The sequence below is a fragment of the Camelina sativa genome, chromosome 6, assembly GCF_000633955.1.
Source record: "Camelina sativa cultivar DH55 chromosome 6, Cs, whole genome shotgun sequence".
Lineage (NCBI taxonomy): Eukaryota > Viridiplantae > Streptophyta > Magnoliopsida > Brassicales > Brassicaceae > Camelina > Camelina sativa.
In genome coordinates this window covers 10,476,189-10,492,215 of record NC_025690.1, presented here as the reverse complement: position 1 = coordinate 10,492,215, position 16,027 = coordinate 10,476,189, and the positions used below count along the sequence as shown (strand labels likewise).

Genomic DNA, 16,027 nt, shown 5'->3' with positions numbered 1-16,027 from the left:
AATAATAAATCAGGATATATAATCAAAATTTTGTATTATCATACATAAATTAACCATATTATTATGAAACGAATTATTAATTAAAAAGTAATAAGTTCAATCCTATTTACAGGTTAATAATTTTATTAAATGTTAAATAACTTAAGTAAATTATCTTCAATATAAAGAGATATGTATAATAAATTGAATCAATACATTTGATTAACTAACATACTGCGACACATATTAAAAGCAAACTAAAGAGTAAATATCCATATACTGAAAATACTAGAGGTTGGAAATATGATTATAACATAACATTGATGAGCATATATATTTTATGATAAGTAATTGCATAAGGTTAATATATATATATATATATATATATATATATTAATTAAAAAAGTTACAACAATAGAACAAAAATATGCATAACATTCAATTATGTTACTTATAGTACATAGTACAAAAGTAATTCAGAATTTGAATACTAAAACATTATATAGAAACAATAAATTAAAGTTTTTCCCCACAATATACCACGGCTAATACTAGTCATAAGTAAAGTTAATATTCTTCATAAGTTTCTTCTCACACTTACAAATGTGGAGAAAGTCAAAGAAAAATCAAAATATGGTCAACAAATACAAATATTTGAGTTCTATTGAGAAATGAGGATAACACTTTCTTTTATAGTTAAACATACACATATACTCTTCTACAGTTCATATTTATCTATTAAAAAGAACTTGCATCAATATATAGATCAGCAAAAGCAGAGCAAAAGCAGAGCAAATGCAGAGAGATGACAAAGAATTTGAGTTATTGATTAACTTAATCACCTTTACCATTTTTAATTTTTACCAATTAATTTGTTTATCATCCATATACACAATTTATAGTTTTAATTCATAATACATTATAAATATTCATATTTCAGTAATTTTTTTTATTAAACAATGCTACATTGTAGCTTTTTCCATAGCTTTTTACTATTTGTTTTTGTAGCTTTCTAAACTCTTTTTCGATGTCTTTAAAGAAATGACTAGATTATGAGAAACGTTGGATCCTTTTTAATGTTAGAAAAACTTATCACAATATACATTAACAAACAAGCAAAATGCAAAACTTGATTAATTTTATTGACATACAAAAATTCTTCTTAAAAGATCACACAAATTAAATTACAAGAAACACTTGGGACTATAAATATATTAAAAAAGATAATGGTAAACTGAAAAAGAAAAAAAAAAAACAAACAAACAAAGTTTCAAATGGTTCATGAAAGCGGGAAACAAAAAAAAAACAATAAACATATAATTCAAATCGATCTCAGAAAACATTTGTTTGAAGATCTTCTAGCTCAGGATTCAGAACTTCATCTTTGTTTTCTGCTTCACTAGTAAATATCGGAGTCTCAAGCTCCGGAGGGTTCTGCAGATCAAAACATAGCTCATAAAAGGATGGTTTTCCTTATTTTGCAAGTAAAAACTGTTTCTTATACACCAAGTAAAACAGAACGTATGAAGTTGCTTACCGTGCATCGAATCAGAGCCCAATTAATTCCTTTAAAGTAAGAATGATTCTTGACTTCGTTTGCTCCTTCAAAACAGCCTAATCTTTTCTTCGGATCTCGTTGTAATAACCTAAAGATCAGCTGTTTCACTTGAAGACTTGCCTGCATACCATATAACAAAACCATTAATTATTAATCTATGATTTATATGCGATTACTTGATGATATAAATATAATGATCTTTTACAGGAATGCTAGCTGGGAACTTTAGATCTTTTTGAAGAACATTGGTGAAAGTCTTCTGTCTTGTTTTGCCTCTAAAAGGAGTGTATCCGTATAACATTTCATACATAAGGATACCAAGAGCCCACCAGTCCACTGCACTTGTATGTCCTGCCCCGGATATAATTTCCTATCCATATGAGACATCACTTACCGGTTAAGACAGAGCAAATATCTTAATCAGTATATAGTTAAGATGGTATATGTATTACTCTAACCGGAGCAATGTACTCTTCAGTGCCAACAAATGAGTTTGATGCACGCATTGGTTCAGCCATGAAGATTGGAGTTTGTTGACTCTTTTGTTGCTTTTTCTTCTTTTTCTCGTCTATACTCGGAATCAACAGCTGCAAGATTCATTAGACACCCTTAATTAGTATACATGAGCAAATTCCCTAGAATAAGTCTTTGGAAAGAATCTTAAGGGAAGAAGGTTGAGAAATATTAAACCTGAGGTTTGCAAGATGTCAAGCAAGACAGGTCGAAATCCGATAAAGAGATATCGCCATTGCCTTGGATTAAAACGTTTTCCGGTTTCAAGTCTCGGTAAATTATTCCTGAGTTTAAGAAAAATTACAAAGATCCACTTAGTATCATGTCAGAATCACTCCTTTACATCCATTTATTTTTAATTGAAGAGGAGGTCGAACGGCTTACCTTGACAATGAAGATACTCGAGTGCAACGACAACTTGAGCAGCATAGAATCTAAAAATTCGTTTCAGGTTTTTTGTTAATTTACGATTTAAGTAAACAAAATCTTGAGACTTTTTGAGCTAGGAACACTTGTACCTTACGGCATCTTCTTTAAGGACCTTCCTAGGTTGTCGATCAAGGAGCATAAAGAGTTCTCCTCCTGGGTAGTAATCTGTTATAAGACATATATGTGTTTTTGTCTGCAAAGTAAAACATGATCCATCAGTAACGTAAGACTAAGAGACATATATATATATATATATACACACGCCCACACAGATCTTCAGACCTGAAATGAAGCGTAGAGTGCAGGAAGAAAAGGATGGTCAAGCAAATCTAGGATCTCCCTCTCAGCTCTAGCTCTATGAACCTGCCAAAATTTGTTATCAGTTGCTACTTATACAGCAGATACAAAAAATATAGGTTTGTGAATTCACTAGTTATTTTAGTTACTTTATTACGGTTTAGCATAACAGCCTTGTCCATTGCTTTCATCGCAAACAACTGGTCCGTTCCAACGAGTTCCACTAGATGCACACTGATAAAAAACAAATGGGACAGTTTAAGTTTGATGACAAAAAAAAAAACGTTTTTGTAAAATGTTTCACTAGGTCAGACTTTGAGACCTTCCTGTATCACCGGAACCCAAAGGTTTCACTGGTTTGAAATGCTTCAGACTAATCGGTTCACCGCTTTCCAATACTTTTTCGATAGCTTTCCATGGTGGTGAATCTTTCCTGTGAGGCTTCGAATGAACAATCTTTGAGTGGTTTGCCCATAAGTCCTCTGGTGTCTTCAAACAAGACACAACAAAACATTCAGTCACATATATAAAGCCTAATTAATTTTAAACTCCCATATTCAGATCCTCAGTCTATCACTTACCATGTTGGCATCAGGAAGTTCTCGTACTGCTTCATCGATATTTACAGCTGCTTTTTTCACCTGTAGAATTCAGATTCAGAAAATGTAAATTAGATTTTAACACATGATTTTTGATCTAATGATCACAATGAAAATCAATAATTAAATAGTTTAGGGTTCCAAACCAGCTCTTCTCCCTCTTTCACTGCAGTTTCTTCAATGACATTGCGGACTGGCTCTACGTGCTTGCTCCCATCTAGTTGGACTCCAATAAAGTATTGTACTTCTCCCTGTCAAAAACATATCAAAGAATATATATTTTAGGTTTGAATTCATTAACCAAACAATCCGAGGGGCAACTCGAAGGTGACGTATTGTACAAGATATCTATGTTAAGCGTGGTACCTTCTGATCACGCATAGGTTGCAAGTGGAAAATGTTCCAAAACTTCTTTCCTGGAACAGAGAAAATAATGTACAACTTAAGAAATTAAATACTCTTATCGTCAGATTTATCTAAGGAATATATCAACTAATTGAGTACCGCTCTTAGTGTAGTTGATGAGCTGAACAGTAACTTCGGTTTGGTTATCAATAGCATTTCGAATCTTCTTCACCGTCGTTGGATCAGTCTCTGGACCTTGCAGAAACCTAAAACCATGAACCAAAAAAAAGAAGAGATTAAAGACAGTGCTCTATATATTCTCGGATCTTTGCAGAAGAAACCTAAGTTCATATTCTCAAATACCTGCAATTTCTGCCAAGAATTTCTTCACGGCTATATTCCGTGAGCTCCAAGAAACTATCAGATGCAAAAATCTAGAAATAGAAGAGAAAACAAACAAAACATTTTCAGACAAATCTAAATGGAAACATAACAAATCCTCTCTTTGTTTTCAAACATTTGTTCTTACAATGGGGTTATCAGGAAGCCTAGGATCAGTGATGACGAAGTTCTTCTCGATACGTTCGAGTGTAGTAGCGAGATCCATACCCTTTCTCATTTCCTTTTGTCTCACTTTATCGTCCACACTCTCTGGTCTCTCATCTCTATCACTAATCTCATCGTCTTCCTCTCCATACTCTATATATCCATCATCCATAGATTCCAAAGACTCACTCTTCTTCTTAATCCTATAACACAAAGAGTTCACAACAGTTGTTAGGTCAAAGAATAATCTTGTAAGAAGTAGAGCTGATCAAGATTTTTTGAGTTATTACCCCATGAAGGAAAGAGAAGATTTTCTCGATTTTTTCTCGGGAATTTCGTTGATTCGCTGCATAGAGTTCCTTCCCCCGCTACCAGAGTTTCTTCGGCCTGAAGGAACAACATTCTCGGACATTCGCCGAGCCGGTTTTGCCGGTAGTTCGTTGCTCTCCGATTTTTTCATGAAGGGATGGTAATTCGTTGATTCGCTTAGTGCTCGAGGTCTCTTCACTGCCTCCACCAGCTCTGTCACTGAGTTCGTTGCCATATCTTTTTGGCGGGCTATTACAAAACCAAAAAAAAAAAATTATTAAGCATTACAAAAAGTTTAAATTAAATAACCAAAAAAACAATGTATAAAAACAAGTGTAGTTACCATCATATCGAATAAGAGATTCAGGGAGCCCATTTGGTCTCAAAGTATTTTCTTTGGCCCCTTCAGTGTGCTTGCTCACCTCCACTTGCATTCTGGTCCAAAGATAAAAACAAACAAAACATATTTGTATCTTCTTATTACTCAAAAACATATTTTGATCTTAGATTCTATAATTCATCTGATTAATCCATTTAATATAGGCTTTGAATGGTACTAGTTTTCTAGCATGATTTTTAGTTTTTAGTTTTTGCTTTTCAAAAATCATTTAGTTATCCAATCAGTATTACAGAAATAATTTCCCTAAGAAAAAAAAAATCTAAAATCTGAAAATGAAAATCTTTAATTAAACAAAAACCATTTAAAACTCTCATGGCCATAATATATATCAATTTTACGAGTGGAAAATATAAAAGTTTGAAATAACATTAAAATAACGGCCGTTGGATTGGATTGAAGACGATCAAATCCGCCAGTGACACAATTCTCATTGAATTATTGCGGAGAAAGCAACACAAAGGACCAAAGGTCCACACACTTCAGTCCCATCAAAAAGGGTGTAATGCTGAAAACAAAACTGAAAAAAGGACTCAAACGAGTTAAGAATAAAGGAACAAAGGACTAACCCGATGAATTTGAGAACTTTGCCACTCTCGTCTTTAATGGGAGCAATGGTGAGAAGATTCCAAAAAGAGGTCCCATCTTTCTTGTAATTCAATATACGCCCACAATAATTGTTACCAGAAGCTAATGTCTCTCTTATCTTCGCTAACTCATCTGCGTCTGTCCCTGATCCTTGTAAGAATCGGCTACAATAAAACAAAACAAGAAAATATATATTTTATTTTCATTAATTTATTTTGACGAATTTTCAAAAGTAAGATGCTTTAGTTTTCAGAAGAACATTTACTCCAAAATATTATATAATTTTTTTTTCCAAAATACTATTACTTAAAAAAATTCATAAGAGTTATTAATCATTTACAACATTCCTAAACGTTTAGTATAACCTTTCCAAAACATGAAATTATATAGTTTCTAAAAATAATTATAATGTTTTTCAAAATATCTATATTAATTTTAGATTTAAAATTTTGGTAACTAAAGAAAATGAAATATATTTTTTGTAAATGAGTGTTTACCAGTTTCTGCCGACGACCTCTTTGGAAGTGTAACCGGTCATATTGAAGAAACCAGCACTTGCATACATAATCGGGTAATCAGGTTTGGTAGCATCTGAAACCACAAACGTTTGTTGAAACGTCGACAACGCATCTTTAAGATCTTCCGATACTCTTGGAATCCCTCCTCTACCTCCGACGACATCTCCGTCAGACATCTCACCGGAGCTCCGGCAAGAATTCTGCGAGTTTCTTTGTGAAGTAGTCTTTTTCCCGTTCGGATCATTCTCAGTTCCACCTGAGTTCCTTACGCCTACTCCCTGTGGCTTTCCCGTCTTTGTGTCGGTCTTCAAAACCAATCCCCACTCCGCCGCTCTCTGCTCTGCCGCCACCGCTGATTTCTGTGGTTTCTCGGCGGTGATCGTCTTCTTTGAGATTTTCTCCGGTGACGGGTCTTTTAGAGCCATCCATGAGGTTGTGACGGGGACTTCTTGATCAGGCAGAACAGGGTTGGAAGGAGATGGTTCTTGTTCTGGTTGGGGATGGGGTTGAGGACTGGTGCCACGTGGATCACTCCAGTTTTGCCATGTGGGTGGTTCTGGACGGAACACGGGGCTCTCGATTCGGGCCGGGTGAGTTGAAGGGTTGAATACTTCGAGAGAGCCACGAGTGTCTCTAGGTAAAGTTCGAGTAGACTGTTTGGTCGATGGTTTCTCTGTTGGTTCCATCTTGTTAGCTTCTCTAGTAAACGAAACAAAAATTGTGGCTCAAAAATAAGTTTATATGTAATTTAGTTAAGTGGATAGACATAGAGACCACACGCATGTGTCCATGAATCGGCAAATAAAAATGATACTTTTATTATAGTTAGATATTATATATATATATAGATAGATGTTATAATATTTTAATGCTTTCTAAAAATGGAAACATGACCAAGTTCTTTTGCGGTAGATGGATGGATTGATTTCTCAAAATGAAAAGCCTATACAAATATCTGATATGTGAAAGTTAACTAATAATTGTTGGATATGTTTAATCACAAAGAGCGATGTAATGTAAAAAGAAGGTTCATTAAAAGTTTGCAAATTACAGAATGATATTTAACTTATGATTTGACTTATCCTGGTACGTATTCGAGTTATTAAGCTTTTAAGGTTTTAAAATAACAAAAATAGCAGTTAAGACTAGTGACTAGTGAGATATTTCAGAGTCGGCTATTCATTCCCACAGTTTTTGTAAACGAAAATATAATAGTCTAACTAATTTGAGTAGATGTTGACCATAAATTATTAATCAATCACTCATTTCGTTTGAATCTTCAAAACTGTTATCATGGATAACAAGTTTCTCGCTCTCTTTGGTGTCCTCTTTAGGGAAATAATAGACAAGACATACCCAACATGATAATGAAATAATGAATACATATATGTATGTATATGCATGCAGATGCAGGTTACATGCATGTTGCTGTTATTTAATCAGTTTTTTGGTTAAAAAGAACAGAGTAATGGTATATGGGACCATTAATAAAATGAGTATGAACTGGGAAATACGCCAAGACTGAGAGTGACAATTCCTAATGAAGCGGGGGGTAAAATTAAGAAAACGACACAAAGTTGTAAAGTTCCAATACTTTTTTTTTTGTAACCACACAAAACATGCATCTTCTAGAGGTGTTTTTAGTCATTTTAAGTATGAAAATGGACAGTGCTATTACAAAAACAGTAGCTGAGTCGACTCTTTATTCGATCGATACATAGATTTCAACTAAAAAAATATTTTGTCTTTTTCAATACTCTTGTCATTTTATTGGTTTATAATAAGTGAAGATTTTTAAAACAGTTTATCACACTATTTTGTATGATAATTAGGTAATAATTCGCCGAGATAAATCAATTTAAAAAAATTATTATAGTAAAATTATTTATATATTTATGTTTTTTATATATTGGGTTAAACATAATATGTAACTAAAGTTTTTTATTTATTTATTCAAAACTGCATCTTTTCGTGTAAAAGGTACATTTCACCAGTGAAATTTTTGAATTGGTAAGATGTTTTATGGTAGAGAAAATACTTATAAAATGTTATTATTTATTGCAACATATCTTTTATGTGGTTTAAAAATCAAACTCATATTTTTTTATGTTTTATTTTGTAATCGTAACAATTTTGCATGTTTTTTCTTATGTAACCATAACAACATATACTAAATTACTTGGTAGTTAATTATTTAATTTTATTATATGTTAGTAACAATCGGATTCTAAACTAAAATTTTTGAAGATAATCTAATTTATTGATTTAATTTTTCTTTATCAGGCTAATTAAATCTTTTGAGTTAGTCGGTTTGTTAATATTTTCTATAAATGACCGGTTATTACCACAAAAAACATTATGAAAAACTAATGAAAGTCCAAATCAACGTATTTGTGTAAGAATACATTTCACCCGTGAAATATGTGAGTGTTGTAAAGAAAATATTAATAAAATGTTACAAGTTATGGCAACAAATATTTTGTGTGTTTTCAAAATCAAATTTATATTTATGGTTTATCGAGTAATTATAACAATTTTGCATAATGTAATAGCCACTCATTTTAAATATACTTCTTTCTATAACCAATTATAATAACTATTAAAGGCATGTTATTTAAATTATTATGGTTATAATAATAACATAAAAATAATATTTTGTTTTTATATGATTATGTTAATAAGTTATATGTTTAATAAGTTATATATTTTTTCTTTTTTATTAACTTTATATTAATTGATATTTTTATAGCCTTTTTAGAATATTTTACTTATAACTTTGACTTGTATATTTGTAAGTAAATTTTAGTGAAATTTTGCCTTAAAATAGTATGTAATTATTTAATTAGTATTTGATATTTAAATTTGTGTGAAAATGATGACATATTTAACTATTATTCAGTTAATTGTTTTTAAAAAAATATAATGGTATTTTTATGTAATTAAGTAGTAAATTTAAGGGTATTTTGCTAAAACTTACACAGAGCTCTCTCGCGGCGACACATCAGCTTTTTCAAGAGTATGCTTTTCTATTAATATATAGGGAATAATGATTTTAAAGATAAAAATAGTAACTCTTTTTGCATGGTAAATTTGGTAATTGTTAATTTGTGTCATTTAAGCATGTGCCGACAATGTAAAAACATCTAGGGGGCGTATTCAAATCATGATTTTGGAGAATTTGATGGGATTTAGAAAATTTAGAATTTTGATAGATTTTAGAGAAGTTCATATGATTTTCTGTAAAATTCTTTCAAATCCCACCTAAAACCATGAGATTTGGATTTCTGTAAATTAACTATACAAATCCTCCAGAATCCTCCAGAATCCTAAAAATTATTAAAATCCTAATCCACAAAACTGTTTTGAATAACAGTGGATTTTAAAGTAGATTTTTAAATCATTTGTTCAATAACAGTGGATTTTAATGGATTTTAAAGTAGATTTTTAAATCATTAGTTCAATAACAGTGGATTTTAATAGACTTTTTAAAATCCATGATTGAATAACATAGAATTTGTAAATTTTACACAAATCACTTATAATGTCAAGTTGAATACACCCCCTCTAGTCTTTTTTTTCCTTTTAAAATGTTCGTTAGATGAAAAGGACCCTAAATTTTAAAAACTTATAGAAAAATGTCCTTATTTAAAAACTTCTTTATAATATATATACAGAATTTGGAAAATAAATTAGGTTTAGACACATAATTTCATTCATAATTTTGAGACGAGTTTTGTGTTCGTGCACCCCTAATGAAAAATATAAAAGTTTGGTAATCGAAAAATCTATTTAGAATAAAGTTTTTGAATATATGTTATGAGTGGACAACTATAAATCAAATTATCAAATTCAGTAGAATTTTAAATATGATACTGCCAGGTGATGTGTGACTTTACATAAAAAACTGACATTCAAATAATTCATTTTTATTCCTTGCATGCATGTAATATTACATTAACTAGTCTTAAAAGATAACGCATGCGATATATATTTATATTATATCGTCTAGTATGATCTTATACTAGTTTATGTAATATTGCATGCATTTTTCATGATTTATAATTATACACAATTTAACCGAAGGTGAAAAATGTGTCAAGAACCCTAAAATAAAAGAGTGAACAGACGAATAAAAAAAACATTTCATTATTTTCCCGAGAATTCCCTCTAGGAAAGTGAGAGAAAAAGCAAGAGTCGAAAGGGGAAACACTACCTTGCAAGTTAGCTTGTGTAGGAAGAAACAGCTTCGTAAGATTTTGTTTCACTCAACTTTCATCAGGAAACAAACAGATCATCAGTTGAGAAAAGAGTTTGGGATGAGAAGCATAATATTGCTGATGGTTTTTAAAACAATGGAGATTTTGACAAGAAGTGATTCAAAGAAAGATATAAAATTATTTAGGGTTCATGATTGATTTAGCTCCTTTCTAGCTCCATCACTAGATTATTTGATCTTCCCATGCCTCTTATGTTCCTCATTTCCACATGGCTCTCTTTTGTTTAATTACTTTAAAATTGCTTATATAGAAGCAGAGAGAACATTAGTCTCCTATAACACTATCTTGATATAATTAGATTATAAGCCGTGAGAATTATGATATAATTTTTATTGTATTAAATTTGCTTATAATTGGACAATAATGGTTTATGACATACCCGAGATGATTAAATGTTGGCAAGTTTGTGACTGTGATTAATCAAAGAAATGGTGTAATTAAGACAAACAAGATCGTAAAATATAATAATTAATGCACAAAGGAACAATCTTTGTTGTAACACACAAATGTGTGGGAGTGATGGCTTTTCTTTTAAAAGTTTCTGTTTTGTGTCAGTGACTATCGGTGGGAGTGAGTTGTCATTTGAAAACGCCCAAAACCAAAAAGGCAAAAACCCAAATGCATAAAACCAATATTAACGAAGGAGTTTTCATTCACTGTAAAATCACAAAACAAAAATCAACCACATGTCATTTTTGGTTGATTTATTTCTAAAATTTCCATTTTCAAACGTTTTTACTCTATCTCAATACGTTTTCCCCAAAAATAACAATTTCAAACATTTAACTTCCTTCGGCAATGTTTCGTTTCTATATATAGAGACAAAAGAAGTTACAACGATAGCTAGCAGTCTCGCACGCACCGGTAATTAAATCAGTTTGGTACACTGTCAAATTAGAGGCACAAACCAAACATTAAACCAACATACAATTTGGCCATTTGCATTTTCCAATTTTTGACTAAGAGTTTGATAAATAATGTGTAACTTGTTCAATGGTGTGACATAAAACTTTCTGTCATCAGTAACTTACCCTTTTAGGAGATACGGATCCTCGGTGAAATATTGTAAATTGTATGTAAATATTGAAGAGGAAAAAAATAAAGAATAGCATGTATAATTGGTAAATCTTTGCCTATTACCCCCATTACACATTGCTTTTTCTACTCATATTCGCTCGATTACAATTTTTTTAATATCCTAGGACCGCCGTAAAAATATATATCTTGTTCAGTCACTGCAAACTGATCATCCCAATCGATCACGATCAAACTGTAGATTCAAAACTTTTGTCGGAGACCTTCTGGACAGAGAAGAGTATGGTTAAATTTCAAAAAACAAGTAGGACCGTAACCCACGTGAAGATTGATCAAAGAGAAAGAAAAAATAAAAAGATCTTAACGGGTTATAATCTTATCCATCATGTGCCAATTGTGGGTGTGAGTGTGTGGTGGGGGCTGAAAATGTCACATCAGTCTTCACATTGGCAGTTTAGTTTCTTTAATTTTCTATAACCAAGCCCTATTTTATTCCCTAGACTAGATGTGGGGGAAGAAGGAAAAGATGGGACAATGATAGTACTACAAAGAGCAATATCTACATTAGCATAATCTACTTTTTCTGACATCGAAGAGGATTTCATATCATATCGTTGTAGTGAAATCGTCGATATATGAGTCTTGTGGAGGATGATACAAACAAGAATGCGAACTGATTAGATCGAGTTAGCTATCTCGCATCGATCCAAAGCATAGAGTAACGTGTACAAGTTAAACTCTGCGTGCAAGTAACCATCTCCACTATTGTGTGAATGGAGAAAAAGTTTATGAGCTATAAGACACGTTGGGAAACGAATATCTTTGATATACATACGAAAACAATAAAACCTAAACTTAATACAACAAAAAGAGAAAACAAAATCAATGGACAAGAATTTATAGATTTGCACATCATGTTTCACTATTTCTTACACAATTTAATTCAGATAGCAGCAATTATTAATTTTTTAGGGAAGAAAGGCATAAGATAATTTGGCAAAGAAGAGCGTTAAGGCGACCTAACAAGAAGATGAAACAGGTACACGTCACTTTTATAAATTGTTGGCAGTTTCTGATTCATCATCTTTATGACTTGTCCATCTACTCGCTACTCCATTAATGTGCAACTTTTTACTTTTGGTAATCTTATTCATGATATTTTCAAGTGTCTCTTGACTAACATTATCAAAAAGTTTTGGTTGTTGCTTTCCCTTCTTTTTGGTATTCAAACTATGGTTGGTGAAAATTTTCATTATATTCATTCGATTTGGTTTTCCCAAAAAAAAAAATCATTTCTGATTTGTTATTTGTTTCGAATCGACTCAAAAATAAAATAAAATGTGTATAGCTTCACAAAGCATAATAAAAATTAAAATTTAATATCCGATAAAAAAAATAGAGCAATCACAATACTAAAATTTTAAAAGATGAATATTTTTTCCGGTACATGTGTGTATATAGATAATCATATTACATAATACATATAAGTATAACTATTATCATAAGTTTTATGACTTTTATAGAAGAAATCAGTTCTTATATATTTAAAGTTTAATTAACAAATCAAAATAAGAAGAAAAAATCATATATATATATATATATATAAATCTGTATTTTTAGTTTCATTTTATATTAATTTTTAAACCTCTTACGAAACAGATCATATATGCATCTAAATGTCGAAATTTTAACATAAATATCCAATTACTTATAGAGTATACATAGATTAATTAAAGTATTGATCCGAATGAAACAGAGTATACAATCAATATCTAGGACCCCAATATATGTTATGTGGAGGTAAATAGCCTATTAATTTGATAGCGTACCGATTTTAACATGAACAAAACGTTTTTTTCAAACAAACTACATGGACTATTAAATTTTTGCCAAAAACAATATTGGATCGAGATGGTGTTGGTTAACCATGCATGATAAGTTATATGCCACATGGACAGTTTTTGCTAAGTCATAACTAGAAGAGAACCAAATAAACATATTTATTTTTCTCATTTAAACTTTTTAATTTATAAGTTCAACTTTTCATCAATTTTTTACATATATCAATAGTAGTATTTAAAACTTTCTAAATTTTTTAAATATATGATATCCGGTATAATTAAAGGGCGTTTGTAAAAATACACTTTTTCTATATATTTTCAAAAATACTCTCTTCTATTGTTCATTTTCAACAATACCCTCTTCTATGTATTAGAATGAATAAATTTTAAATTCTAGTCTCTAAATAAATAATATACCCCTCCCCCCTCCTTCAAAACTATATCCTACATAAAAAATAGATAACCCAAATCTAAAATAAATTTTAAAAGTTAATTTAACATATTGTAATCTTGCAAAAGATGACAAAAATAAAAATAGCTAAAAAAAATATATTTTTGAAAAGTGGTGTATAGAAAAAGATATTTTTAACAATTTCTCTATTGTTAAATTGTTCTACTAAACAACTGAATTACATCAATTCAAATATACAAAGTTGGATGCATGTTAAGTTAAGCTTCATGCATTTTTTTTTTCGTTTTTTTCTGATTTAGTGATTCAACTAGGTAATAACATTTATAATACAAACTTATATTGGTTTAAATTCATCAAGTTTATAAAACTTTTAAATAAGAATCGTTTCACCACAAATTTTAGATTGACATGATGGCGGATCTGGATCGAATGTGAACCGAATTAGTGATTGGTTAGATTTTTATCAAAATCATGAACTATCAAATCAGATTAAAACCGCTAAAAACCAAAATTTCATGAACCGGATGATTTAAATAAAATTGTTTACCCAGTCAAATCCTTCCGCTAAGCCATCCCGCAATGGGTTTATATATTTTGAGCCACAAAATATCTTTGCATCCATCCTGCTTGAATTTCGTGAGATCCGCGGGTAAGTCAACTGCATTTCAATAAATCATTTTTCTAATATATAAAATATATTTAAAGCTTAAACTTAATTTATATTTATAAAGTTATGTGATAAAGTTTTTAAAAATAACACTTTTTTTTTGTTAAAAACACAATGACATATAGCTATAAATAATAAATCACAAAATAAAACTAAATAACTAAATGTGTCTCGTGCTCTCTGGCGGCAAGACATCAATTTTTTAATATAATGTTTCTCTATCAATGTATAAGGGATGATAAGAATTTCTAAGCTTAATTCATGTTGATTAACTTGTTAAGCTCTCAGCTCATCAAATTTTAGATGATAAACTTTTATTAGGTGTATTATGTATAACGCTATCCAATTTGTGATATAAAATGTAGCAATAAGACATAGAGGTAGCCGAAAGAAAGAGATTGATAAAAGGGGATACCAGTCATACCCCAAATATCATGAACTCTATTAAATACACCAAAGACATCCAGAGAACCAAAAAGAAAAAAAAATTGGTAAGGAGATACCAACCACCACACCCTGCATATTTTTGTAACATACAAAAACAACACAATCTAAACATAATACAACAAAATAAAATAAAATGAAGGGCCAATAGTTCACAGAAATTGCGGTTCATGTTTCACTATACCCTTACGTAAACTATTCATAGATTTACTTATGTTTTTTAAGGAAAAAGGCAATAAGATAATTGGCAAAGAAGAAACGTTAAGGCGACCCAACAAGATGAGACTGTTACAGGTCACTCTACTCGCTACTCCGTTAATGTGCAACTGTTTAATAGCCGGATAAGTCAATTATATCAAATCCATAACATACATTTTTCACACATTTCAGTTTTGACATCGGTTTTGTTATGGTTTGTTTGGCTTCAAAATAATCAAACCAATAATTTTTTCATATGGTTTTGGTCTAATATTTTGGTTTTGGTTCGGTTGGGTCTTTTCGATTTTTTGTTTTCTTTATCCTAAATTTGGTTCATCGTATATAAGAACAAATTTTCTCCGAAGTCCCAACGACACAACACAAGGATAAAATCCCAATTCCGTATAATTAGTTTAGTTTCAACATTTTAATTCCGGTTTGGTTTGGTTTTCCGGTTACAGTTTTTCCAACCCTAGTTTGGTTTGAGAAAAACGCTGAAACAACGTCGTTGTAAAAAAAAACTCCACGATATTCCAATTTCTTTAAGGGTGAATGTCATGAAAACCCACTTTGGGTTGAGTTCTGTCACAAAAACCCACTTTCCACTCATGGTATACTTTCCCAAGTTTTTTGCTTATGTGTCCACTTTCCTTTTACATTTTTGCCCTTACTAACAACTTATCTCTCTTTCTCTTCTTCTTTTCTCTCTTTTTCTCTTCTTTTTTGTTGTTAACACTTTAACAAAGTAAAATATATTTATTTGTTATCATAAAACAAATTTTCTATTTATTTATATAAAATATGTTATGATTATATATTTTCTACATTTTAAGATACATATTGCTATATTTTTTATGAATTTTTAGATTATACAGTATCCATCAGTCGTTGAACATTTGTTCAATTATAAGTGGATAATCAATTGCAGTATTGTTAATAGATAGTTACTTGTGTTTATTCATACAAAATATACATACATAAATTTGGTTAGATCTTTATCCATAGCATATTATCCATAACACAACATAGACCAAATAAGTACAAAACCCTTTAATTCTAAATTTTAAATCCTAGA

The 16,027-nt window shown here is 30.6% G+C and overlaps 1 protein-coding gene across 2 annotated transcripts; it reads right to left on the bottom strand.

Annotated features, from left to right (window-relative positions):
* Window positions 1,090-10,361, bottom strand: LOC104790815 (phototropin-1). 2 transcript variants are annotated; one of them, XM_010516599.2, is made up of 21 exons: window positions 10,292-10,361; window positions 6,058-6,777; window positions 5,542-5,724; window positions 4,919-5,010; window positions 4,557-4,824; window positions 4,250-4,469; window positions 4,084-4,154; window positions 3,880-3,986; window positions 3,742-3,791; window positions 3,522-3,626; window positions 3,358-3,417; window positions 3,099-3,265; window positions 2,926-3,010; window positions 2,762-2,842; window positions 2,569-2,672; window positions 2,435-2,484; window positions 2,228-2,334; window positions 1,996-2,124; window positions 1,743-1,907; window positions 1,517-1,657; window positions 1,090-1,413 (listed from the first exon to the last, which is right to left on the bottom strand). In XM_010516599.2, the coding sequence occupies exons 2-21, from the start codon at window positions 6,762-6,764 to the stop codon at window positions 1,312-1,314; spliced, it is 2,994 nt and encodes a 997-aa protein (XP_010514901.1). In that variant the 5' UTR covers window positions 6,765-6,777; window positions 10,292-10,361; the 3' UTR covers window positions 1,090-1,311. The 2 variants fall into 2 exon arrangements, with proteins under 2 accessions (XP_010514901.1, XP_010514900.1); XM_010516598.2 differs by lacking the exon at window positions 10,292-10,361 and having other exon boundaries at window positions 6,058-6,883.